This window comes from Schistocerca americana, chromosome 9 (genome assembly GCF_021461395.2).
Source record: "Schistocerca americana isolate TAMUIC-IGC-003095 chromosome 9, iqSchAmer2.1, whole genome shotgun sequence".
NCBI classification, from domain to species: domain Eukaryota; kingdom Metazoa; phylum Arthropoda; class Insecta; order Orthoptera; family Acrididae; genus Schistocerca; species Schistocerca americana.
This window is the reverse complement of record NC_060127.1, coordinates 165,308,810-165,336,301: the sequence shown is the minus strand read 5'-3', so window position 1 is coordinate 165,336,301 and position 27,492 is coordinate 165,308,810. Positions and strand designations below refer to the sequence as shown.

General features: G+C 44.1%; 1 protein-coding gene across 2 annotated transcripts in view; it reads right to left on the bottom strand.

Annotated features, from left to right (window-relative positions):
- LOC124551042 (dihydropyrimidinase-like) overlaps nt 1-20,736 on the bottom strand; it is an 86,860-nt gene extending 66,124 nt beyond the window's left edge. For both annotated transcript variants that reach the window (XM_047125904.1, XM_047125905.1), the window contains exons 1-3: nt 20,673-20,736; nt 12,727-12,821; nt 12,573-12,646 (exon numbers count right to left, since the gene is read on the bottom strand). In XM_047125904.1, the coding sequence (XP_046981860.1) occupies nt 12,573-12,646; nt 12,727-12,821; nt 20,673-20,678 (175 nt within the window). In that variant the 5' untranslated portion in view covers nt 20,679-20,736. The remainder of the gene's footprint in view (nt 1-12,572; nt 12,647-12,726; nt 12,822-20,672) is intronic.
- Nucleotides 20,737-27,492: the final 6,756 nt, after the last annotated feature.

Below are 27,492 nucleotides of genomic sequence, written 5' to 3'. Positions count from 1 at the left end.
GTCCGCTGTGCCGTGCGTGTGATCATTGCTTGTACAGCCCTCTCGCAGTGTCCGGAGCAAGTATGGTGGGTCTGACACACCGGTGTCAATGTGTTCTTTTTCCCATTTCCAGGAGTGTACATAACACTTGCGCAAGGTTGATTGCCTGCTGGTGCGGCGTCAGCACCATATCAACGTAACCAAAAAAAAAAAAAAAAAAAAAAAAAAAGAAACGATCTATTATGGTCAGCTGGTGTTCAGTTTAATGATCGAAACACTCCCATCTCAATGGAATTAAAAGGTTTCATTGCTTCTGGCAGCCTCAGCAATAGCACCTGCTTCTGATTCCACACGCTGTTCACCTTCTACACAGTTTCTGATGATTCACATCGTTCTTCCTTCCCATCCACCAGTGCTTTTACGCCACTCACCGACTCGTCGCCCTGCATCCCCCATGGCCTCATAAGATGTGACGTGCATTCCCCGTACTTGTTTTGCTTCAAATCGGCTGCCACAGCTACATTTGGTACTAATTTTGTTTCTCACACACTAAACCGTCACTCATGCTAGTCTGCTGTTGCTTGCTACATAAACACCGTGCGAACAGACTTCGAAGGTCCGACGGTACCTACCGGCCGCCGTGTCATCCTCATCCCTTAGGCGTCACCGGATGTGGATGCAGGAGTGCCATGTCTCAGTCACGTAGCTCCCCAATTGGCTTCACAAGTGCGAGTGCACACTGCTTGCTACTTGGCAGACCTGGAGCCATCCAAATACTAGCCAATCCCAGCAGCGCTTAACTTCGGTGATCTGACGGATGTTGCTTGCTATACTCTTCACATTTCTCATCGATGCTCTGTGCTGTTTACTACTCAGCAAGGTGCTGACACAGTGCTTGTACTACTGCTGTATTCCTGCTTCACTCGTCTGCATTTCTACGCTTCTTCCCTGATTTATGGATTATTTGGTACTCGAATTCACTGGTTTTAAATGCCCATTTCGTCTACTGGATGGGTCTTTCAAACCTAGTAACCACTTCAAAGCAACATGGTCCGTCACTACTTTGAAGCTAAGCTAGCATCCCTCTCTCTCCATTGCAGAATAATTCTTCTCTCCTATGTTCAACTGTCTTGACGCAAAGGCAGTAGGATGTTCTTGACATCGATCTTCTGGTTTAAAACGAACCCAAGGGCATGGTTCGAAGCACCACGTGACCACACGAACTCCTTCTGAAAGTCCCAAAACATGAACACAGGACTCGAGTTAAACAACTACTTAAATTCGACAGCGCTCCATGACATTCCTATGACAACACCAACGTTCTTCCCGAACTGTGTAAGCGGTCGTGCAATCCCTTCATGAACTTTCTATAATAATTTGTCTGAGCCATGAAAGACTGGTTCTTCCTTGCACTAATCTAGGATCAGTTCCTGCACCACACTTGCAAATTACATTGCCTAAATAGTTGATTTCTTACAACGCAAAGCGACATTTTTCAGTAGTTAGTGTTAAATTAGCTGCCTATAACCTTTTGAATATGTCTCTCAGTCAATTCCAATGTCCCTGCAAATCTCTGAAAAAGGCTAGTATGTCATCTAGGGACACCAGACGCTAATGGTTCAAATGGCTCTGAGCACTATGGGACTTAACTGCTGAGGTCATTAGTCCCCTAGAACTTAGAACTAGTTAAACCTAACTAACCTAAGGACATCACAAACATCCATGCCCGAGGCAGGATTCGAACCTGCGACCGTAGCGGTCTTGCGGTTCCAGACTGCAGCGCCTTTAACCGCACGGCCACTGCGGCCGGCTCACACGCTGTTGTAATTCTTTTAGTACTCTGTCCAATAACGGATGGAATTTTTCTAGCGCATTCTTAATCCAAATAGTATCCTTCTTCACTGATAGCAACCCCAAGGCGCTGAAAATGCAGTTTTCACTCCTCTGGAGCCAGTTCTGACTGTTGGTATCCACTCTTGACATCTACTGTCAAAATGTTCCGGCATTGCCCCAGATTATCAATCGTTTCAGTGTTTGGTGTAGGGTAGGTGTTTTTCGTAGTTTTAATATTTAAATAGTAATAGTCGCAACAGAATCGGCGTTTCTTCGAACTGTTCGTATTCTTCAGTACTGTTACAATTCCCTCACCCCGTCCCCAGGTTCTACTACTTTCTTCTGCTATACTTTCAACCAATTGTTGATAAATAAATTCCTCTGAAACTGGCTGCAGAGATCATGGTATTCTGTATGGTGTCCAATACATTGGTGCTGCATTCCCTGTCAGAATCCTGTGTCATGTTACTGGTGTAGCAGGCAACGGCCCATGTGGAAAAAACAAGTCTTGAGATTCTAGCAACAGATCCTCCGTCTGTCCCCTTCACACACTTCAGTTTTTCACGAGATGCAGTCCTAGCAGCATTATATGTCCTCCTACCGCCTACACCTCCTGTTTGGCAATGTTGTTCACCCAGAATCTCCAATGTAGCCAACAATGTTTCCTTCACCAGTTTAACCTCCTTGACGCCAAAATTATCGACACTGACGGGTGCTACCATGCCTATGTCCTTCTCTTGCACGTGTGCAGTACTACGTCTCACCAAACAACATGCTGCCTCAAATACTTCACTATTCTCCAGCGGTTCCACTATACACAGTGTATCACTCGGTAAGGCTGGCTACACATTCACCCACTCGACACGCGATCACGCCAGTTAACGTTTGTGGTTTATCTGGATTGTCCTGATCTCTAGATGCTCCTCACGACACAGCAACATTGACAATGGCTTTCCCTAGCCGGAATGTCTGCCCACTAAGCTCCACTACATGCCATCAAAGGTCAATTATGGCAGAAAGTCAAATTCTAGGATCATGGTGTAGCCCTGGCTTACACCACTTCCACACATTGCCTAAACCTGGTTGTCTCAAACTATAAATTCATCATTACCGATCCCAGTAGTCCTGTATCACTGCCCCCAATGTGTGCAGTTTGTAACGTGGTGAGCTCCAGTGCCTCCTTCCGACTAATTCTCTCGAGGCCACTGACGCCACCGTGAAGACTGCAGATGCGTCTGGTGGCCTGAGTGCTGGTGGTGAGCGGACAGAGGATCCAGTGGACGTACCTCTGACACAAGTAATAAAATATTCCGAGCGATTATGCCGTGAGAGCAGATAGGTGGAAAGAATACATTGAAAGCCTCTATGAGGGTGAAGATTTGTCTGATGTGATGGAAGAAGAAATAGGAGTCGATTTAGAAGAGGTAGGGGATCCAGTATTAGAATCGGAATTTAAAAGAGCTTTGGAGGACTTACGGTCAAATAAGGCAGAAGGGATGGATAACATTCCATCAGAATTTCTAAAATCATTGGGGGAAGTGGCAACAAAACGACTATTCACGTTGTTGTGTAGAATATATGAGTCTGTCGACATACCATCTGACTTTCGGAAAAGCATCATCCACACAATTCCGAAGACGGCAAGAGCTGACAAGTGCGAGAATTATCGCACAATCAGCTTAATAGCTCATGCATCGAAGCTGCTTACAAGAATAATATACAGAAGAATGGAAAAGAAAATTGAGAATGCGCTAGTTGACGATCAGTTTGGCTTCAGGAAAAGTAAAGGGATGAGAGAGGCAATTCTGACGTTACGGCTAATAATGGAAGCAAGGCTAAAGAAAAATCAAGACACTTTCATAGGATTTGTCGACCTGGAAAAAGCGTTCGACAATATAAAAAGGTGCAAGCTGTTCGAGATTCTGAAAAAGTTAGGGGTAAGCTATAGGGAGAGACGGGTCATATACAATATGTACAACAACCAAGAGGGAATAATAAGAGTGGACGATCAAGAACGAAGTGCTCGTATTAAGAAGGGTGTAAGACAAGGCTGTAGCCTTTCGCCCCTACTCTTCAATCTGTACATAGAGGAAGCAATGATGGAAATAAAAGAAAGGTTCAGGAGTGGAATTAAAATACAAGGTGAAAGGATATCAATGATACGATTCGCTGATGACATTGCTATCCTGAGTGAAAGTGAAGAAGAATTAAATGATCTGCTGAACGGAATGAACAGTCTAATGAGTACACAGTATGGTTTGAGAGTAAATCGGAGAAAGACGAAGGTAATGAGAAGTAGTAGAAATGAGAACAGCGAGAAACTTAACATCAGGATTGATGGTCACGAAGTCAATGAAGTTAAGGAATTCTGTTACGTAGGTATTAAAATAACCAATGACGGACGGAGCAAGGAGGACATTAAAAGCAGACTCGCTATGGCAGAAAAGGCATTTCTGGCCAAGAGAAGTCTACTAATATCAAATACCGGCCTTAATTTGAGGAAGAAATTTCTGAGGATGTACGTCTGGAGTACAGCATTGTATGGTAGTGAAACATGGACTGTGGGAAAACCGGAACAGAAGAGAATCGAAGCATTTGAGATGTGGTGCTATAGACGAATGTTTAAAATTAGGTGGACTGATAAGGTAAGGAATGAGGAGGTTCTACGCAGAATCGGAGAGGAAAGGAATATGTGGAAAACACTGATAAGGAGAAGGGACAGGATGATAGAACATCTGCTAAGACATGAGGGAATGACTTCCATGGTACTAGAGGGAGCTGTAGAGGGCAAAAACTGTAGAGGAAGACAGAGATTGGAATACGTCAAGCAAATGATTGAGGACGTAGGTTGCAAGTGCTACTCTGAGATGAAGAGGTTAGCACAGGAAAGGAATTCGTGGCGGGCCGCATCAAACCAGTCAGTAGAGTGATGACAAAAAAACAAAAACAAAAAAAAAAAAAATAATGCCCTGGTCTAAGGGATTTCACTTCAAAACCCGACGTTTCGTCCCCATCTGCGCAGCACATTTTCAAGGGGGTCTTAGTTCCGTTGAACTTTCGATTCACACCCTGTCTCGCTACTGACCTGTTCAACAAAGCTACGACGCGAATTCTTTACAGACGAATCGAAAAACTGATAGAAGCCGACCTCGGGGAAGATCAGTTTGGAATCCGAAGAAATGTTGGAACACCCGAGGCAATACTTACCCTACGACTTATCTTAGAAGAAAGATTAAGGAAAGGCAAACCTACGTTTCTAGCATTTGCAGACTTAGTGAAAGCTTTTGACAATGTTGACTGGAGTACTCTCTCCCAAATTCCGAAGGTGGCAGGGGCAAAATACAGGGAGCGAAAGGCTATTTACAATTTGTACAGGAACCAGATGGCAGCTATAAGAGTGGAGGGACATGAAATGGAAGCAGTGGTTGGGAAGGGAGTGAGACAGGGTTGTAGCCTATCCCTGATGTTATTCAATCTGTATATTGAGCAAGCAATAAAGGAAATAAAAGAAAAGTTCGGAGTAGGTGTTAAAATCCAAGGAGAAGAAATAAAATCTTTGAGGTTCGCCGATGACATAGTAATTCTGTCAGAGACAGCAAAGGACTTGGAAGAGCAGTTTAACGAAATGAACAGTGTCTTGAAAGGAGGGTATAAGATGAACATCAACAAAAGCAAAACGAGGATAATGTAATGTAGTCGAATTAAGTCGGGTGATGCTGAGGGAATTAGATTAGGAAATGAGACACTTAAAGTAGTAAATGAGTTTTGCTATTTGGGGAGCAAAATAACTGATGATGGTCGAAGTAGAGAGGATATAAAATGTAGACTGGCAATGGCAAGGAAAGCGTTTCTGAAGAAGAAAAATTTGTTAACATCGAGTATAGATTTAAATGTCAGGAAGTAGTTTCTGAAAGTATTTGTTTGGAGTGTATCCATGTATGGAAGTGAAACGTGGACGATAACTAGTTTGGACAAGAAGATAATAGAAGCTTTCGAAATGTGGTGCTACAGAAGAATGCTGAAGATTAGATGGGTAGATCACATAACTAATGAGAACGTATTGAATAGAATTGGGGAGAAGAGGAGCTTGTGGCATAACTTGACTAGAAGAAGGGATCAGTTGGCAGTACATGTTCTGAGACATCGAGGAATCGCCAATTTAGTACTGGAGGGCAGCATGGAGGGTAAAAATCATAGAGGGAGACCAAGAGATGAAGACACTAAGCAGATTCAGAAGGAGGTAGGTTGCAGTAGGTACTGGGAGATGAAGAAGCTTGCACAGGATAGAGTAGCATGGAGAGCTGCATAAAGCGAGTCTCAGAACTGAAGACCACAACAACAACAACGACCTCCTTGAAAATGTCCTGCGCAAATGGGTGTGAAACGTCGGGTTTTGAAGTGAAACCCCTTAGACCACGATATAATAGCGTAGAATATTTTATTAATTGTGACAATTCTGGCAGTGAAAGTTTACATTTTATAATATTTCTATTTCTGACAGTAAAGAATGCATTGCTCATCTTTGGTACAACCTTTGTCGTTGGCGAGTTACGCAAAACACGCTTCGCTCTGTTGGCCTTGAGTGCCACATACGTATGGGCGGTGGCTTCCGCCCTAGTGCATACCTGCTACGGTCATCACTGTTGCACGGTGCAGTTTTCAGCTGAGAGCGGCTAGCTTTATCCTGCAGTCACCTTAAATGCATGTTTTTGCAACTCCTATGTCGGCATACTGTATACCAGCTGCTAATGCCGTACTTTGCAGTGTCTTTTTTACTACAGTCATGTTCATAGAAAAGAAAACACCTTCAACGACTAGAGAGTGAACATTCACATTCACAGGACATGTACACTAGTATGTTATGCAGAAATGATTAGCATTTCAGTCACCTCGGTTCAGCATGTGTCCTGTTGCATAGTAGGCACACATTCTGCCACGGGCCCTGATAACTTGTTCCACGTGTGATGGCATCGACACATATAAGGTGCGAGTGGCATCCTGTGGTTAGCCATCCATGCTGCAATCACCTGGTTCCAAAGTTCATCTGTCATGGTTGACACTGGGTCAAGGCGCTGCACCTGTCATTTCACCATATGCGACATGGTTTAGATTGGTGACAAGTCTGGTGATCTGTTGGGCCAGGGCAAAAGGCCGACATCCTGTGACACCAGGAAGGCACGTGTTTGAGCAGCAACATGTGGACATGCATCGTCTTCCAGAAAAATTGTTTCTGAAGTGTTGCGCAGAAAGGGTTTAGTTTACGGGTTGCAGGATGTCATTCATATAGGTCACACTGGTCACAGTGGCCTGGACACATACCAGCTGCGATTTGTGGTTGTACCCAGTACCACCCCACAACATAAGAGTAGTGGAGCAAACTGTGTATTAACCCATTTTCTTAGTGCAGGTTGGCTGCATCAGGGGCAGGTATGCACTCAGCACTCAACAGAACAATAGTTTAAGTACCTGTCAATCAAAGGAGAGTGCATACCTGCCTCTGATGAAGGCAACCCGCACTAACAAAATGCGCTCGTACATAGTTTGCTCTACTACTCATAAGGCCTTGAGTTGGTGCTGTATGTCTGCATGGGTGCAGTCACTGTGATGCCTCTCCCCTGTCTGTGACAGAACCTGGATTCATCTGAAAACACTATCTGATGCCATTTCTTCCCCAAGTAATGTCGTTACATACACCATCGCCATCTAGCATGTCTCTCAACATTGGTCAAAGGTAAGTGGAGAAGTGGACGACATGCCGTAATAAAAGGCGATGGACTGTCACCCCTGATAGTGTGCGATGTGTTGCACTGTCCCACAGTTGCACCAGTGGTGAGGAGGACACATATCTGTCCCACAAAGCCATTCTGATCAGGTGTCGATCTTCACGAGGGGGGGGGGGGGCAGGGGTATTGGGTGGTGTGACCCGATCCATCTCGTTGTGTTCTATGGCCTTCCATGAACCAGTCTGAGCACAGGCGTTGCACTGCCAAACATTTCGTCCCAGATGATCATCAGTGTCCCAGATGAATACATCTCAGAGCTGCAGGCGCAGTATACCGGTAGGTGGTGTTGCACAATGATATTGATGTTGACTTTCAAGCCACACCTCGACGTGGCTCAAATGCTAATCATTTCTGCAGAACACACTAGTCTGCAAGTCCTGTAAATATAAACCTCCTATCTCTAGTTTTTCAAGCTGTTCTGTTTTTTCTGAACATGAGTGTACTCCTTACTACTTTTGCTAAAAGACTGGGTAGTGCCACTACACTGGTGTATCTCAGTACAGAGTCAGCTGTGAAGAGTGAATTCTGATTGAGGAACCACTTGGTGTAGTCGAGGTAAAGCCTGAAGTGTTCCTTAGTGTTAACTGCTGCAGGAGAGCGAAAAGGCAGCGACATACAAAGCTTCCTGGCGGAAGGACACAGGCAAGACCTTCAGGTGGTCCACGTCTTGTAACTGCGAGCTCCTGCCAACAACAAAAGAGCTGCAGAGGGAAGCAACCTGGCACGCTTACATGGCTGCCAGATTGTTTCCTCGTGAACACCCGAATCGTGTAGCTGGTGGGTCGGCAAGACAGCAACCTGTTATGCACTGCTGTATGTTTGGTGCCTGCAATGAAGCCAACAGCCAAGGCCACAGCAACATCACTGAATTTTTCAGGAAATCCTTAGTTCTTTCCTTGGTCCTGTGGTCTTTGTGAAGAAGAATGATGGCTCATCGTGTTTCTGCCTCGACTACCTTTGACTGAACAAAATCAAGAAAAAAGATGTCTACCTGTTGCCAAGAATTGACAAACCCCTATACTGTTTGAAAGGAGCAGAATATATCTCAACTATGGACATGCAGATAGCCAACTGGCAAGTTGAGGTTGACGATGCAGTCCAGGAAAAGACTGCCATTATAACATCTGTTGGCGTCCACAAATTCTAAGTTATGTCGTTTGGCTTGTGTAATTGTCCAGTCACTTTCGAACGTTCCATGGCAACCTGCTTTGGCTCTTCGACACTTTGCTATCTGGATGACATTGTCGATTTTCGAAGACGCCCAAGTGACCTGAGAACAGTGTTGCATTGTGTTCGTACTGCAAGCCTCATCTGAATCTGACAAAGTGCCTCTTCATTGGCCAAGAAAAACTAAACTTGTGTACCTAGTTAGTAGCGATGGGGTCAGTCCTGATCCAAAGAAAATTAGGCCAGTTACACATTCTCCCACTGCTCGGTGAGAGTGTGATGTGAGATATTTTTCCAGAATGTGCTTATACTATCAGAAATTCATAAAGGTCTTCTGTACTGAGCATTTCCCTTGCAACAGATACTCCAGGGAGACGCAGAATTTTCCTGCAACTAGGTACAAGAAGGTGCAAGCCTCTTCGTCTCCGAGTAACTACTGCAACCTACAATCTGAATCTGATTACAGTATTCATCTGTCGGTCTCCCTCTACGGTCTACGATTGCTCCAGTACTAAACTGGTGGTCGCTTCACGCCTCAAAATGTGTCCTACCAACCAATCCCTTCTTCTAGTCAGGTTGTTCCACAAATTTCTTCCCAATTCTATTCAGTACCTTCTCATAAGTTATGTGATCTACCCATCTGACCTTCGACATTGTTTTGTAGCGGCACCCGTAAAAAGCTTCTATTATTTTCTTGTCTTAACTGTTTATCGTTCATGTTTCACTTCCATACATGGCTACACTCCATTCAAATACCTTCGGAAAAGACTTCCTAACACTTAAATCTATATTCGATTTTAACAAACTTCTCTTCTTCAGAAATGCTTTTGTTGCCATTGCCAGTCTACTTTTATATCCTCTCTACATCGACCATCATCAGTTATTTTGCTTCCTAACAACAAAACTCATCTACTGATTGAAGTGTCTCCATTCCTGATCTGATTGCCTTAGCTTCACCTGATTTAATTCGACTACATTCCACTATCCTCGTTTTGGTTTTGCTGATGCTCATCTTATATCCTCCTTTCAGGATGCTATCTACTCCGTTCAACTGATTTCCCGAATCCTTTGCTGTCTCTGACGGAATTACAATGACATCGGCACACCTCAAAGTTTTTATTTTTTCTCCTTGAACTTTATGTTCGAAATTTTTCTTTGGTTTCCTTTAGCGCTTGACAATGCACAAATATGGATATAGTGTGTATGAAATTGCGGGATTTGTTGGTCTTTCGCGGCGGGCTGTTCAACGCGTGTAGAAGCAGTGACGTAATACTCATGGTCACGAAACACGACCTCAGAATTGCGGTCGCAAAAAGATACAGACCGAGAGTGTACGGAGACGCGTTTAACGACTTGAGAATCAAAATCGAGTTGCTGCAAGCAATGATTGATGGTCCATCCCAGCCTGCTAGTTAGAGAACATTTCGATGGGAACTGCATGTAATCAACATTTGGAGTCTGTCACACAACGCACGACAACAACAAAGTTCAGCGGACTGAAAGAATGTGTCATTGGTTTTCTGAACACTTCCCTACCTTTTACCATTTCGATTGGCCCGCCAGAATCACTTGACTGGAATCTCTCAGAAAATCTATGGGGAATGTTGGAATGACGGGTCAGGCGCTGACATCATCATCCCCGACGTTTGGTGAAATTGTTCGGTCAGATTCTGCAGTGAGTGGCTTAAACTGTGTGCGACGTATCTGCACAAGCTTGTAGTGTCGCTTCCTAACGGAATCCAGGCGGTTAACAAATACAGGGGCCGAATTATATAGTATTAAACGATGCTCATGATTTCCCTAGGGCCACAATTTTTTTCGTGTGGTGAGCTTATAAAGTTGGACAGTATTTTTAAAATTTCTGGAGACTAGAAATCTACTCTGTAGGAATCAGCATGGGTTTCGAAAAAGACGATTGTGTGAAACCCAGTTTGCCCTGTTGGTCCACGAGACTCAGAGGGCCATAGACACGGGTTCCCAGATAGATGCCGTATTTCTTGACTTCCGCAAGGCGTTCGATACAGTGCCCCACAGTCGTTTAATGAGCAAAGTAAGAGCATATGGACTATCAGAACAATTGTGTGATTGGATTGAAGAGATCCTAGATAACAGAACGCAGCATGTTATTCTCAATGGAGAGAAGTCTTCCGAAGTAAGAGTGATTTCAGGTGTGCCGCAGTGGAGTGTCGTAGGACCGTTGCTATTCACAATATACATGAATGACCTTGTGGATAACATCGGAAGTTCACTGAGGCTTTTTGCAGATGATGCTGTAGTATATCGAGAGGTTGTAACAATGGAAAATTGTACTGAAATGCAGGAGGATCTGCAACGAATTGACGCATGGTGCAGGGAATGGCAATTGAATCTCAATGTAGACAAGTGTAATGTTCTGCGAGTACATAGAAAAAAAGATGCTTTATCATTTAGCTACAATATAGCAGGTCAGCAACTGGAAGCAGTTAATTCCATAAATTATCTGGGAGTACGCGTTAGGAGTGATTTAAAATGGAATGATCATATGAAGTTGATCGTCGGTGAAGCAGATGCCAGACAGATTCATTGGAAGAATCCTAAGGAAATGCAATCCGAAAACAAAGGAAGTAGGTTACAAAAAAATGGTTCAAATGGCTCTGAGCACTATGGGACTCAACTGCTGAGGTCATTAGTCCCCTAGAACTTAGAACTAGTTAAACCTAACTAACCTACGGACATCACAAACATCCATGCCCGAGGCAGGATTCGAACCTGCGACCGTAGCGGTCTTGCGATTCCAAGCTGCAGCGCCTTTAACCGCACGGCCACTTCGGCCGGCGAAGTAGGTTACAGTACGCTTGTTCGCCCACTGCTTGAATACTGCTCAGCAGTGTGGGATCCGTACCAGATAGGGTTGATAGAAGAGATAGAGAAGATCCAACGGAGAGCAGCGCGCTTCGTTACAGGATCATTTAGTAATCGTGAGAGCGTTACGGATATGATAAATAAACTCCAATGGATGACAGCAAGAGAGACGCTCAGTTGTTCGGTACGAGCTTCTGTTGAACTTTCGAGAACATACCTTCACCGAGGAGTCAAGCAGTATATTGCTCCCTCCTATGTATGTCTCGTGAAGACACCATGAGGATAAAATAAGAGAGATTAGAGCCCACACAGAGGCATACCGACAATCTTTCTTTCCACGAACAATACGAGACTGGAATAGAGGGGAGAACCGATAAAATTTCAGTTGTAAATGTCATATGGCGAGCCCCGCCCCCCCCCGGGGGGGGGGGGGGAAGACCTCATCGATCGTCTGGTGCTAGACTTTTGAGGTGACGCCCCTTCGGCGACTTGCGCGTCGATGGGGATGAAATGAGGATGACCAAGACGACAGAAACAGCCGGTCCCTGAGCGGAGAAAATTTCCAGTCCGATTGCGTTTCATAAAATGAAACGACAGTTTCATTTACAACTGAAATTTTAGAATTATGTTAAGTGTTTTAAAAATACTGTCAAGCTCTGTGGTTACTAACGAAATCAGAATGTGTGCTTTCGGCTATGCAGAGCCAGAACACGCAAACTATGAATTAACATGATTCAAGCCAATAATTCTGCACTCGAAGCATCTCAGTCACTTAAGACACCCAACCACACAATAGCTTCATGCTGTATTTCACCTTATTAAAGCAAAATCTGGGATTGCTCCTTTTCCAATCAAGCTACAGAACGGTTAATGAAAAACTAAATATTAGTCATTAGAAAAATAGCCATGGCCCATGAAGTAAAAATTCCTGATTCTTAGCAAGGAAGGGCTAAGTGTTTTGCTACTTACCAGGTATCACATACTTTCCACGAGCATCAATTATTCTCGTACCACCAGGAACGGTCAGATTGCTGCCAACTTGCCTGCGGAAAACAAACTTTGAACTTCGATGGAGACTTTTTGACAGTACTAAGATAATGCACTTCAGATTGACGAAACTCACTTTATTACCCCACCTTCAATGTAAACATCTCCATCTATCACAGAATCCACATTGACAATCTTCCCATGTTTGATAAGTATCCTGTTCTGGGAATTCTGCAAAGAAAGAAAAAGAGTGCAATTAACTTTATTATCAGTCTAACAAACCACTTCCTGACAACTTGAAAATGGGCTTTCTTGACACATATCAATTACATGCCGTAATGAGACTTCAGGTTGGATCGTAGAGATTCTGTAGCTAATGCCTCACTATCAAGGTATCTCAGCAGATGAAAAGGTTAACAGTCACATGGTTCTGTAATACACATACAGTGAAGAGCCAAAGTAACTGGTAAACTTCACTAATGTCGTATAGGGCCGCGGCGAGCACGTACAAGTGTCGCAGCGCGACCTGGCGTGGACTCGACTACTATCTGAAGCAGTGCTGGAGGGAACTGACACCATGAATCCTGCAGGGCTGTCCACAAATGCGCAAGACTACGAGGGGGTGGACCTCTTCAGAACAGCACGTAGCAAGGCATCCCAAATTTGGTCAATAATGTTCATGTCTGGGGAATATGGTGGCCAGCGGAAGTGTTCAAACTCAGAAGAGTGTTCCTGGAGCCAGTTTGTAGCAATTCTGGACTTGTGGGGTGTCGCATTGTTCTGTTACAATTGCACAAGACCGTTCAAATGCACAATGGACATGAATGGATGCAGGTGACAGGATGCTTAAGTACGTGTTGAAACGTCCCCTTAGAAAAATTTATGAATGACTGTGCTGATAAACCTCTTACATTATTTCATCAGTAAAAACTTCCGGGCTAAGTTGCCGTGGTCGATCTGTAGAACTAGGGAGAAGAAGTTCTACAGATCGACCACGGCAACTTAGCCCGGAAGTTTTTACTGATGAAGACGCAGGCCGTGAAAGCCTACATGGGATGATTCTTACATTATTTGATTTTCAAATAGCTGTGCAGTACTGAACGTACTCAGACATTTCGCTCTTTACTTATTCTGATCAACACTAAACTGACACACAATATTTTTAGCGCAACGCAATCTGACTTTCAAAAATCCCTACAAAAGAATGGCCCTGACTAACAATAACGTATACCTTTCACGAATCACTTACCTCACAAAAATCTTCGTTACTCGAACTACTGCAATACAGCGAGCGCCACTACTGCCAGCTAAATAAAAGATTCTAACTACTGAAGGCACTACTTCTGATAGGCATAGTCAGCAAATGAAAGATTTTGATATAGAACAAACAATGTATTTACCTTAATAATGTTCCAAAGTCATCATATATATATATATATATATATATATATATATATATATATATATATATATATATATCAGTTCATGATATCCAATATTACAAATTTACTCTTTCTGTTGGACACACGTCCAGATCGTCCGCTCTCAAAATTCTACCATTTCTCTCTCCACATCCACCACTGCTGGCGGCTCACCTCCAACTGCGCAACGCTACGCGCTGTTCACATCCAACTGCCCAACACTACAATAGCGAATATTCCAACAATGCTAACCATCCACAGACTGCACACAGCACAGCCAGTGATTTTCATACAGAGCGCTACGTGGCGTTACCAACATAAAAACCTAAGCAGCCTACTTACAGTGTCATCTGTCAGAGTCGTATCTAGGTGTATCAGGGGTCCCATATCACTCCAACTGCACATGCCCACACCATTACAGAGCCTTCACCAGCTTGACCAGTCAATTGCAGACATGCAGGATCCATGGATTCATGAGGCTGTCTCCGTAAATATACACGTCCATCCACTCGATACAATTTGAAACGAGACTCGTCCGACAAGCCAACATGTTTCCAGTCATCAACAGTCCAATGTCGGTGTCGACGGACCCAAGCGAGGCGTAAAGCTTTGTGTCGTGCAATCGTCAAGGGTAGACGGGTAGGCCTTCGCCTCCGAAAGCAGATATCGATGATGTTTCGATGAATGGTTGGCGCGTTGACACTTGTTGACATCCCAGGACTGAAATCTGCCATAATCTGCGGAAGGGCTGCGCTTCTGTCACGCTGATCGATTCTCTTCAGCTGTCTGTCCCGTTACTGCAGGATATTTTTTCGGCCGCAGCAATGTCGGAGATGTGATGTTTTACCTGATTCCTGATATTGACGGACACTCGTGAAACGGTCGTACGGGAAAATCCCCACTTCATCGCTACCTCGGAGACGCTGTGTCTCGTGGGTCGACTACAACACCACTCACTTAAGTCTTGATAACCTGCCATTGTAGCAGCAGTAACCGATCTAACGACTGAGCCAGACTCTTCTTGTCCTGTATGGGCGTTGCCGAACACAGTGCCGCATTCTGCTTGCTTACATATCTTCTGCATTTGAATGCGGATGCTCTACCAGTTTCTTTGGCGTTTCAGTGTGCATCATCTTGCTGTTTTGCAATAGCTTCTCACATGAAAATAACACATATTGCTAAAGCACACGCACAGTATAAATACTTCAAGCACTTTAATGTTACAGCAGAAAGGAAACTAATACAAGGCGTGAAAAAAAATGGTATTGCCACAAACAGGGTGCCGGGAAATTGTTGGCGTTCAAAAGAGCTTTCAGTCGTCTCCGAAGGGGTGGATACTGTTCCTGTCTGATTTTAAAGGGAAAGGAAAGGGGTGGATACAGTTCCAGTGTGATTTTAAAGGGAAAATTAATAACATTCTTTCTGAAACTTCCTGGCAGATTAAAACTGTGTGCCGGACCGAGACTCGAACTCGCGACCTTTGCCTTTCGCGGGCAAGTGCTCTACCGACTGAGCTACCCAAGCACGACTCACGCCCCGTCCTCACAGCTTTACTTCCGCCAGTACGTCGTCTCCTACCTTCCACACTTCACAGAAGCTCTCCTGCGAAGCTTGCAGAAGTAGCACTCCTGAAAGAAAGAATATTGCGGAGACATGGCTTAGCCACAGCCTTGGGATGTTTCCACAATGAGATTTTCACCCTGCAGCGGAGTGTGCGCTGATATGAAACTTCCTGGCAGATTAAAACTGTGTGCCGGACCGAGACTCGAATTCGGCACCTTTGCCTTTTGCGGGCAACTGCTCTATCATCCGGGTTACCCAAGCACGACTCACGCCCCATCCTCACAGCTGTACTTCCGCCAGTACCTCGTCTCCTATCATCCGAACTTTATAGAAGCTCTCCTGCGAACCTTGCAGAATTAGCACTCCTGAAAGAAAGGATATTGCGGAGACATGGCATAGCCACAGCCCGGGGGATATTTCCAGAATGAGATTTTCACTCTGCAGCGGAGTGTGCACTGATATGAAACTTCCTGGCCAATACTTCCTGGTGCTCGCAAAGCCAGTGCTGGACTATCCGAGCTGCGTGAACAAGCCATGGCATCACAACTGAAGAAGAAACAATGTGTTGTAGCATAGATGGAATGAACCAAAATGGTCGCATAATTCTCGTCAGTAACGCGACCTAGCAGAATAACCATGGCTCCTATGGAATACCAGGAGATGACTGTCCAAACCATCACCTACATCTACATCTATATCTACATTTGTACTCCACAAGCCACCCAACGGTGTGTGGCGGAGGGCACTTTACGTGCCACTGTCATTACCTCCCTTTCCTGTTCCACTCGCGTATGGTTCGCGGGAAGAACGACTGCCGGAAAGCCTCCGTGCGCGCTCGAATCTCTCTAATTTTACATTCGTGATCTCCTCGGGAGGTATAAGTAGGCGGAAGCAATATATTCGATACCTCATCCAAAAACGCACCCTCTCCAAACCTGGCGAGCAAGCTACACCGCGATGCAGAGCGCCTCTCTTGCAGAATCTGCCACTTGAGTTTGCTAAACATCTCCGTAACGCTATCACACTTACCAAATAACCCTGTGACGAAACGCGCCGCTCTTCTTTGGATCTTCTCTATCTCCTCCGTCAGACCGATCTGGTACGGATCCCACACTGATGAGCAGTACTCAGGTATAGGCCGCACGAGTGTTTTGTAAGCCACCTCCTTTGTTGATGGACTACATTTTCTAAGGACTCTCCCAATGAATCTCAACCTGGCACTCGCCTTACTAACAATTAATTTTATATGATCATTCCACTTCACATCGTTCCGCACGCATACTCCCAGATATTTTACAGAAGTAACTGCTACCAGTGTTTCTTCAGATATCATATAATCATACAATAAAAGATCCTTCTTTCTATGTATTCGCGAAACATTACATTTGTCTATGTTAAGGGTCATTAGCCACTCCCTGCACCAAGAGCCTATCCGCTGCAGCTCTTCCTGCATTTCGCTGCAGTTTTCTAATGCTGCAACTTCTCTGTATACTACAGCATGATCCGCGAAAAGCCGCATGGAACTTCCGACACTATCTAGTAGGTCATTTATATATATTGTGAAAAGCAGTGGTCCCATAACACTCCCCTGTGGCACGCCAGAGGTTACTTTAACGCCTGTAGACGTCTGTCCATTGAGAACAACATGCTGTGTTCTGTTTGCTAAAAACTCTTCAATCCAGCCACACAGCTGGTCTGATATTCCGTAGGCTCTTACTTTGTTTATCAGGTGACAGTGCGGAACTGTATCGAACGCCTTCCGGAAGTCAAGGAAAATGGCATCTACCTGGGAGCCTGTATCTAATATTTTCTGGGTCTCATGAACAAATAAAGATAGTTTGGGTCTCACACGATCGCTGTTTCCGGAATCCATGTTGATTCCTACAGAGTAGATTCTGGGTTTCCAGAAACGACACGATACGCGAACAGAAAACATGTTCTAAAATTCTACAACAGATCGACGCCAGAGATATAGATCTATAGTTTTGCACATCTGCTCGACGACCCTTCTTGAAGACTTGGACTACCTGTGCTCTTTTCCAATCATTTGGAACCTTCCGTTCCTCTACAGACTTGCGGTACACGGCTGTTAGAAGGGGGGCAAGTTCTTTTGCGTACTCTGTGTAGAATCGAATTGGTATCCCGTCAGCTGCAGTGGACTTTCCTCTGTTGAGTACCCCTTGGGAAGTAAAGTAGGCCAGGAGTTGGAAAAAGTGTGAAAGAGACTCCTTTGATCAAATGATTTCCTTCCATTGCTCCATAGCGCAGGTTTTATGGCCTCGGCACCACGTTACGGAAATTTGTGTCACTGGTGAGTGGTTTTGGAATTCCAACTCGCGCTGCAGTTCCCTGCTTGTGGAGCTCCTTCGTGTTCTTTCGGTGTTGACAGGGTTCGTGAATGCGACATTCACTTCCGTATTCACTTCTGCAAAATGTTCAAATATGCGTGAAATCTTATGGGACTTCTACATCTACATCTACATCTACATCCATACTCCGCAAGCCACCTGACGGTGTGTGGCGGAGGGTACCTTGAGTACGTCTATCGGTTCTCCCTTCTATTCCAGTCTCGTATTGTTCGTGGAAAGAAGGAGTGTCGGCATGCCTCTGTGTGGGCTCTAATCTCTCTGATTTTATCCTCATCGTCTCTTCGCGAGATATACGTAGGACGGAGCAATATACTGCTTGACTCCTCGGTGAAGGCATGTTCTCGAAAGTTCAACGAAAGTCCGTACCGAGCTACTGAGCGTCTCTCCTACAGTGTTCCACTGGAGTTTATCTACCATCCTTGTAACGCTTTCGCGATTACTAAACGATCCTGTAATGAAGCGCGCTGCTCTCCGTTGGATCTTCTCTATCTCTTCTATCAACCCTTCCTGGTACTGATCCCACACTGCTGAGCAGTATTCAAGCAGTGGCCGAACAAGCGTACTGTAGCCTACTTCCTTTGTTTTCGGATTGCATTTCCTATGGATTCATCCATTATTAGTACCTCTCGATATACCACAGCATCATCCGCAAAAAGCCTCAGTGAACTTCCGATGTCATCCACAAGGTCAGTTATGCATATTGTGAATAGCAACGGTCCTACGACACTCCCCTGCGGCACACCTGAAATCACTCTTACTTCGGAAGACTTCTCTCCATTGAGAATGACATGCTGCGTTCTTTTATCTAGGAACTCTTCAATCCAATCACACAATTGTTCTGATAGTCCATATGCTCTTACTTTGTTCATTAAACGACTATGTGGAAGTGTATCGAACGCCTTGCGGAAGTCAAGAAATACGTCATCTACCTGAGAACCTCTGAGTCTCGTGGACGAATAGCGCGAGCTGGGTTTCACACGATCGTCTTTTTCGAAACCCATGCTGATTCCTACAGAGTACATTTCTAGTCTCCAGAAAAGTCATTATACTCATTATATATCGGGCTATAGTTCTGCACATCTGTTCGACGTCCCTTCTTGAAAGCGGGGATGACCTGTGCCCTTTTCCAATCCTTTGGAACGCTACGCTCTTCTAGAGACCTACGGTACTCCGCTGCAAGAAGGGGGCAAGTTCCTTCGCGTACTCTGTGTAAAATCGAACTGGTATCCCATCAGGTCCAGCGGCCTTTCCTCTTTTGAGCGATTTTAATTGTTTCTCTGTGCCTCTGTCGTCTATTTCGATATCTACCATTTTGTCATCTGTGCAACAATCTAGAGAAGGAACTACAGTGCAGTGTTCCTCCGTGAAAGAGCTTTGGAAAAACACATTTAGTATTTCGGCCTTTAGTCTGTCATCCTCTGTTTCAGTACCATTTTGGTCACAGAGTGTCTGGACATTTTGTTTTGATCCACCTACTGCTTTGACATAAGACCAAAATTTCTTAGGATTTTCTGCCAAGTCAGTACATAGAACTTTACTTTCGAATTCATTGAACGCCTCTCGCACTACATTTCACTTCGCGTAATTTTTGTTTGTCTGCAAGGCTTTCGCTATATTTATGTTTGCTGTGAAGCTCCCTTTGCTTTCGCAGCAGTTTTCTTGCTCGGTTGTTGTACCACGGTGGCTCTTTTCCATCTCTTACATTCTTGCTTGGCACATACTCATCTAACACGTATTGTACGATGGTTTTGAACTTTGTCCACTGATCCTCAACACTATCTGTACTTGAGACAAAACTTTTGTATTGAGCCATCAGGTACTCTGAAAACTGCTATGGTCATCAATCCCTAAGCTTACACACTACTTAACGTATATTACCCTAAGGACAAACACACACACCCATGCCCGAACGAGGACTCGAATCTCCGCCGGGACCAGCCGCATAGTCCATTACTGCAACGCCTTAGACCGCTCGCCACTTTTGCGGCTGCTCTTATTTTTCGTCCAGTCCTCTTCAACGACCGTCTGTCAGGATCACTCAACACATACTTTCGCTCGCGCTGTGACGTAGCTGGTGATATTTTTCCACTTTTTTTTCTATGTGGTACAAATCTTGCATACGGTGCTTCTTGAAACACCGGTGTGGCCGTACGCTTCTAAGCGCTTCAGTTTGGAACCGCGTGACTGCTACGGTCGTAGGTTCGAATCCTGCCTCTGGTATGTATGTGTGTGATGTCCTTAGGTTAGTTAGGTTTAAGTAGTTCTAAGTTCTAGGGGACTGATGACCTCCGAAGTTAAGTCCCATAGTGCTCAGAGCCATTTTTTTGAAACACTAAACACTTAGCCTTCCTTGGCTAGGGAATCACTCGCCGTACGGGGACAAACAATTTGGAATTGGCTCCGTCGTAATGTACACGCGACGACACAGAATACTGTTGTGACTACGGCTGACTTTTACAACGTATCGAGGATATCACACAGGTGGCGTTCGTGGTCAAATACAACAGCACAACCTGGAGACTTGGCTAGTACTTGCGTTTATTTTCAAGTATACTTTCCTCGCATTGTTACCACATTTTTATCGGAGGCCTGTATACTGACGCTGCATATTATGTATTTTTATGGGTTCAATTGCGTTACAGCACATACGGCACTGAGCCATCCCATTTTTTGAAAATAAACATGAATTATTGTTCTTAGTGAAGTTCTAATAGAAACAGATTTCTTACCTCCATTATGAAGTGCAGGACGTTCAGAACCGATCACAGTAATAACCGATATGTGCCCAAAGCGACACAGAAGCGTTTTATTTAAATATTCTCACGAGCGTGAATTTCCCTCCCCCTCATGCCTAGGGGCGGAGCTACAACAGCCCAATCGAACGAATAAGAGCGGAAAGTTCACATCTGCACACACGGACAAAAAAAATACTACTTTCTTATTTCATTATCAGCATTTAAAAGTTGATGAGCAAAAAATGCCTGGTCAGACTGGGGTTATCTCCGTGCGGTAATGCTATCGCACCCTCTGTAGCGTAAACGAACTACTTCGATAACCTTTCTAGATTAACTGTCAGCGCTTCAACGAGCCATATCTGGCACTAAAGGACGGAACTGAAACAAGAGTCGAAAAAGTGGTGGCGACAATGACATTGCCGTATTCATCGTATCTATGCCGAGATGACATTCAGAAATCAATAGATTATTTTCTGTCTGAGAAATGGTACAATGATGAAACTGTTAGAAAATCCTTAGGCCGGATTTATCTGCCTCTAAACTGGAAATAGCTGCCTGGGAGCATCGGATTAGCTCTGTTTTAGTTACTAGACGTTGCTTCCCATCATAGCCGCAAGGGAAGGAAAGTTCGAGCACTGCTGGAATATGGGTGCAGCGCTTCTTTTCGTTACAGAATTCTCTCTAACTTCTAGCAATCATTAACTGCGACCGCATTAACCCGTAGATTTAACAATGCGGATAGTAACGAGAAATACTTGAGTTTTAGCAATCACTATACATGGTGGTCAGAAACAGTCTGGAAAGCTTGTAAGGTTGTAGCAGGGGAGATTATACCGAGACATAAATGTTAAGAAAATAATTCGATACGTTGTTCCGTTTCCGAATTATTTGGCACTGAAGTTAGCCAATCAGGTGTAAACTGAAACACTTCGGCGCACTATAATGCGGTAATGGAGAGAGATCTGCGTTTGCGTGAGTTACCACTTGTTTGAAACGGCCATTACCAGCAGAAATGTCCCTTTTTCGGAAGTCCGAAGTCGGGAACCAAAGCGAAAAATATGTTTGGCGACGCTACCTGGCAGGCTGCTCGAATCTGTCCGCACAAATAACTGGTTCGATAACTTCAGTGATAATTAAAACGGAAATGGCGCAACAAATCGAATTTTTTTTTGTTAACAGTTATTTGTCAGCAGAACCTACAAGTTTTCAGGCTGTCTCTGAACACAGTGTATATCTTGCGTTTTCTTATTCAAATAAATGTTTGTGAATGCCTGAGGGACCAAACTGCTGAGGTCATCTATCCCTAGACTTACACACTACTTAAACTAACTTATGCTAGAAACAACACACACACCCATGCCCGAGGGAGGACTCGAACCTCCGGCGGGAGGGGCCGCGCAATCCCTAACATGGCGCCTCAAACCACGCTGCTGAGTTTTCTTAGTTGTCGCTCTGTTCGCGGGGAAATTATGCTCAGTGCTGAGCTAGCTAGGTTACGCTCGTGGATGCGTCCCTTTTAACATTTTGAATCTTCAGAGTGGGAAGAAGTTATATTTAATTTATATCAAAAGATAGAAAAATCGTACATCAGTGACGTTATTAGCAAAAGCAGATAATGATATTAAATTTCGTCTATATCTGGGGCATTTGTATGCTGATATTTCTTCCAGGTTATATAGACACTTAGTAAATTTCATGTTCGATGTATCATTTTGCACGATAAATCGTAAAGATGTGGAACGATTCGTAGCAAACAATCTCACAATCTTTTAGAAACGTGATGAGAATATGTGTCTGGATAGTATGTTTGATATCGTTCCACATGTAAATGTTAAGAACCACGGAAATAGATAATAGTTTCATGCGGTCACATGTTAAAATCCCCCCCTTGAACCATGGACCTTGCCGTTGGTGGGGAGGCTTGCGTGCCTCAGCGATACAGATGGCCGTACCGTAGGTGCAACCACTATGGAGGGGTATCTGTTGAGAGGCCAGACAAACGTGTGGTTCCTGAAGTGGGGCAGCAGCCTTTTCAGTAGTTGCAGGGACAACAGTCAGGATGATTGACTGATCTGGCCTTGTAACATTAACCAAAACGGCCTTGCTGTGCTGGTACTGCGAACGGCTGAAAGCAAGAGGAAACTACAGCCGTAATTTTTCCCGAGGAAATGCAGCTTTACTGTATGATTAAATGATAATGGCGTCCTCTTGGGTAAAATATTCCGGAGGTAAAATAGTCCCCCATTCGGATCTCCGGGCGGGGACTACTCAAGAGGACGTCGTTATCAGGAGAAAGAAAACTGGTGTTCTACGGATCGGAGCATGGAATGTCAGATCCCTTAATCGGGCAGGTAGGTTAGAAAATTTAAAAAGGGAAATGGATAGGTTAAAGTTAGATATAGTGGGAATTAGTGAAGTTCGGTGGCAGGAGGAACAAGACTTTTGGTCAGGTGATTACAGGGTTATAAATACAAAATCAAATAGGGGTAATGCAGGAGTAGGTTTAATAATGAATAAGAAAATAGGAGTGCGCGTTAGCTACTACAAACAGCATAGTGAACGCATTATTGTGGCCAAGATAGACAAAAAGCCCATGCCTACTACAGTAGTACAAGTTTATATGCCAACTAGCTCTGCAGATGATGAAGAAATAGAAATAGATGAAATGTATGACGAGATAAAAGAGATTATTCAAGTAGTGAAGGGAGACGAAAATTTAATAGTCATGGGTGACTGGAATTCGACAGTAGGAAAAGGAAGAGAAGGGAACGTAGTAGGTGAATATGGATTGGGGGGGGAAGAAATGAAAGAGGAAGTCGCCTTGTAGAATTTTGCACAGAGCATGACTTAATCATAGCTAACACTTGGTTTAAGAATCATAAAAGAAGGTTGTATACCTGGAAGAATCCTGGAGATACTAAGAGATATCAGATAGATTATATAATGGTAAGACAGAGATTTAGGAACCAGGTTTTAAATTGTAAGACATTTCCAGGGGCAGATGTGGATTCTGACCACAATCTATTGGTTATGAACTGCAGATTGAAACTGAAGAAACTGCAAAAAGGTGGGAATTTAAGGAGATGGGACCTGGATAAACTGAAAGAACCAGAGGTTGTAGAGAGTTTCAGGGAGAGCATAAGGGAACAATTGACAGGAATGGGCGAAAGAAATACAGTAGAAGAAGAATGGGTAGCTCTGAGGGATGAAGAAGAGAAGGCAGCAGACGATCAAGTAGGTAAAAAGACGAGGGCTAATAGAAATCCTTGGGTAACAGAAGAAATATTGAATTTAATTGATGAAAGGAGAAAATATAAAAATGCAGTAAATGAAACAGGCAAAAAGGAATACAAACGTCTCAAAAATGAGATCGACAGGAAGTGCAGAATGGCTAAGCAGGGGTGGCTAGAGGACAAATGTAAGGATGTAGAGGATTGTCTCACTAGGGGTAAGATAGATACTGCCTACAGGAAAATTAAAGAGACCTTTGGAGAGAAGAGAACCACTTGTATGAATATCAAGAACTCAGATGGCAAAGAAGGGAAGGCAGAAAGGTGGAAGGAGTTGTGCTTGAGGACAATATTATGGAAATGGAAGAGGATGTAGATGAAGACGAAATGGGAGATAAGATACTGCGTGAAGAGTTTGACAGAGCACTGAAAGACCTGAGTCGAAACAAGGCCCCGGGAGTAGACAACATTCCATTAGATCTACTGATGACCTTGGGAGAGCCAGTCATGACAAAACTCTACCATCTGGTGAGCAAGATGTGTGAGACAGGCGAAATACCCTCAGACTTCAAGAAGAATATAATAATTCCAATCCCAAAGAAAGCAGGTGTTGACAGATGTGAAAATTACCGAACTATCAGTTTAATAAGTCACAGCTGCAAAATACTAACGAGAATTTTTTACAGACGAATGGAAAAACTGGTAGAAGCGGACCTCGGGGAAGATCAGTTTGGATTCCGTAGAAATGTTGGAACACGTGAGGCAATACTAACCTTACGACTTATCTTAGAAGAAAGATTAAGAAAAGGCAAACCTACGTTTATAGCATTTGTAGACTTAGAGAAAGCTTTTGACACTGTTAACTGGAATACTCTCTTTCAAATTCTGAAGGTGGCAGGGGTAAAATACAGGGAGCGAAATGCTATTTACAATTTGTACAGAAAGCAGATGGCAGTTATAAGAGTCGAGGGGCATGAAAGGGAAGCAGTGGTTGGGAAAGGAGTGAGACAGGGTTGTAGCCTCTCCCCGATGTTATTCAATCTGTATATTGAGCAAGCAGTAAAGGAAACAAAAGAAAAATTCGGAGTAGGTATTAAAATTCATGGAGAAGAAGTAAAAACTTTGAGGTTCGCCGATGCCATTGTAATTCTGTCAGAGACAGCAAAGGACTTGGAAGAGCAGTTGAACGGAATGGACAGTGTCTTGAAAGGAGGATATAAGATGAACATCAACAAAAGGAAAACGAGGATAATGTAATGTAGTCAAATTAAATCGGGTGATGCTGAGGGAATTAGATTAGGAAATGCGACACTTAAAGTAGTAAAGGAGTTTTGCTATTTAGGGAGTAAAATAACTGATGATCGTCGAAGTGGAGAGGATATAAAATGTAGACTGGCAATGGCAAGGAAATCGTTTCTGAAGAAGAGAAATTTGTTAACGTCGAGTATAGATTTAAGTGCCAGGAAGTCGTTTCTGAAAGTATTTGTATGGAGTGTAGCCATGTATGGAAGTGAAACATGGACGATAACTAGTTTGGACAAGAAGAGAATAGAAGCTTTCGAAATGTGGTGCTACAGAAGAATGCTGAAGATCAGGTGGGTAGATCACGTAACTAATGAGGAGGTATTGAATAGGATTGGGGAGAAGAGAAGTTTGCGGCACAACTTCACTAGAAGAAGGGATCGGTTGGTGGGACATGTTTTGAGGCATCAAGGGATCACAAATTTAGCATTGGAGGGCAGCGTGGAGGGTAAAAATCGTAGAGGGAGGCCAAGAGATGAATACACTAAGCAGATTCAGAAGGATGTAGGTTGCAGTAGTTACTGGGAGATGAAGAAGCTTGCACAGGATAGAGTAGCATGGAGAGCTGCATCAAACCAGTCTCAGGACTGAAGACCACAACAACAACATGTTAAAATATATTTCAAGAAGGCACAGCTTTCACTGTTGTTCAGTGATGTCGTGACGGCGTTTGTTCACTTCTGTACTCGGTGAAGACGTTTAGGTGAAGTGAGAAATTCCATTAGACTTTTAAAGTCGAAATGAATCGTAATATTTTGCAGCATTTCTCATACCCAGCGAATAAAAACTGTTCGAGAATGACAGAGGTGAGGAAAGTAGCAAAAACAGTGGATATGAAATCGTGTGTGCTGAAAATGTGTCACTGACAAGCGGGCCTACTTCTGAACAAAACGTACAAAAGTTGGGACACTGGGACAGAAATAAACAATGATTGAATATTTCGCAATAGTGGTCAACAATTTCAGTGTCATGCTTTTGAGACTGACATCCCCGCGAAGGAAAATGTATAACCAGAAAGATACCTTTGTGATCAAAAGTATTCGGACACCCCCAAAAACATACGTTTTTCATATTAGGTCCATTGTGCTGCCATATACTGCCAGGTACTCCATATCAGCGACCTCAGTAGTCATTAGGCATCGTGAGAGAGCAGAATGGGGCGCTCCGCGGAACTCAACGGACTTCGAACGTGGTCGGGTGATTGGGCGTAACTTGGGTCATCCGTCTGTACACGAGATTTTCACACTTTTAAACATACCTAGGATGACTGTTTCCCATGTGATAGTGCTGTGGAAACGTGAAGGGACACGTGCAGCACAGAAGCGTACAAGCCGACCTCGTCTGTTGACTGACAGAGGCCGCCGACAGTTGAAGAGGATCGTAATACGTAATAGGCAGACATCTATCCAGACCATCACACAGGAATTCCAGACTGCATCACAATCCACTGCAAGTACTATGACAGTTAGGCGGGAGGTGAGAAAACTTGGATTTCAGGATCGAGCGGCTGCTCGTAAGCCACACATCACGCCGGTAAATTCCAAACGACGCCTCGTCTGGCGTAAGGAGCGTAGACATTGGACGATTGAACAGTGGAAAAACGTTGTGTAGAGTGATGATGGCAGGGTGTGGTTATGACAAATTTGCGGTGAACATCTGCCAGCGTGTGTAGTGCCAGCAGTAAAATTCGGAGGCAGTGGTGTTATGGTGTGGCTTGCACCCCTTGTTGTTTTGCGTGGCACTATCATAGAACGGGCCTACTTTGATATTTTAAGCACATTCTTGCTTCCCACTGTTGAAGAGCAATTCCGGGATGTCGATTGCATCTTTCAACACGATCGAACACCTGTTCATAATGCACGGCCTGAGGCGGGTTGGTTACGCTACAATAATGGACTGGCCTGCACAGAGTCCTGACCTGAATCCTACAGAACACCTTTGCGATGTTTTGGAACGCCGACTTCGTGCCAGGTCTCACCGACCGACTTCGACACCTCTCCTCAGTGCAGCATTCCGTGAAGAATGGGCTGCCATTCCCAAGAAAACTTTCAGCACCTGGTTGAACGTATGCCTGCGGGAGTGGAAGCTGTCATGAAGGCTAAGAGTGGGCCAACACCATACTGAATTCCACCATTACCGATGGAGGGCGCCACGAATTTATAAGTCATTTTCAGCCAGGTGTCCGGACGCATTTGATCACTTAATGTACCTATTTGGAACCTGCTTTAATGAATCACGTTCATCTGTAAGGTACCTTACTTAACCTTAATTCTAGATATTAT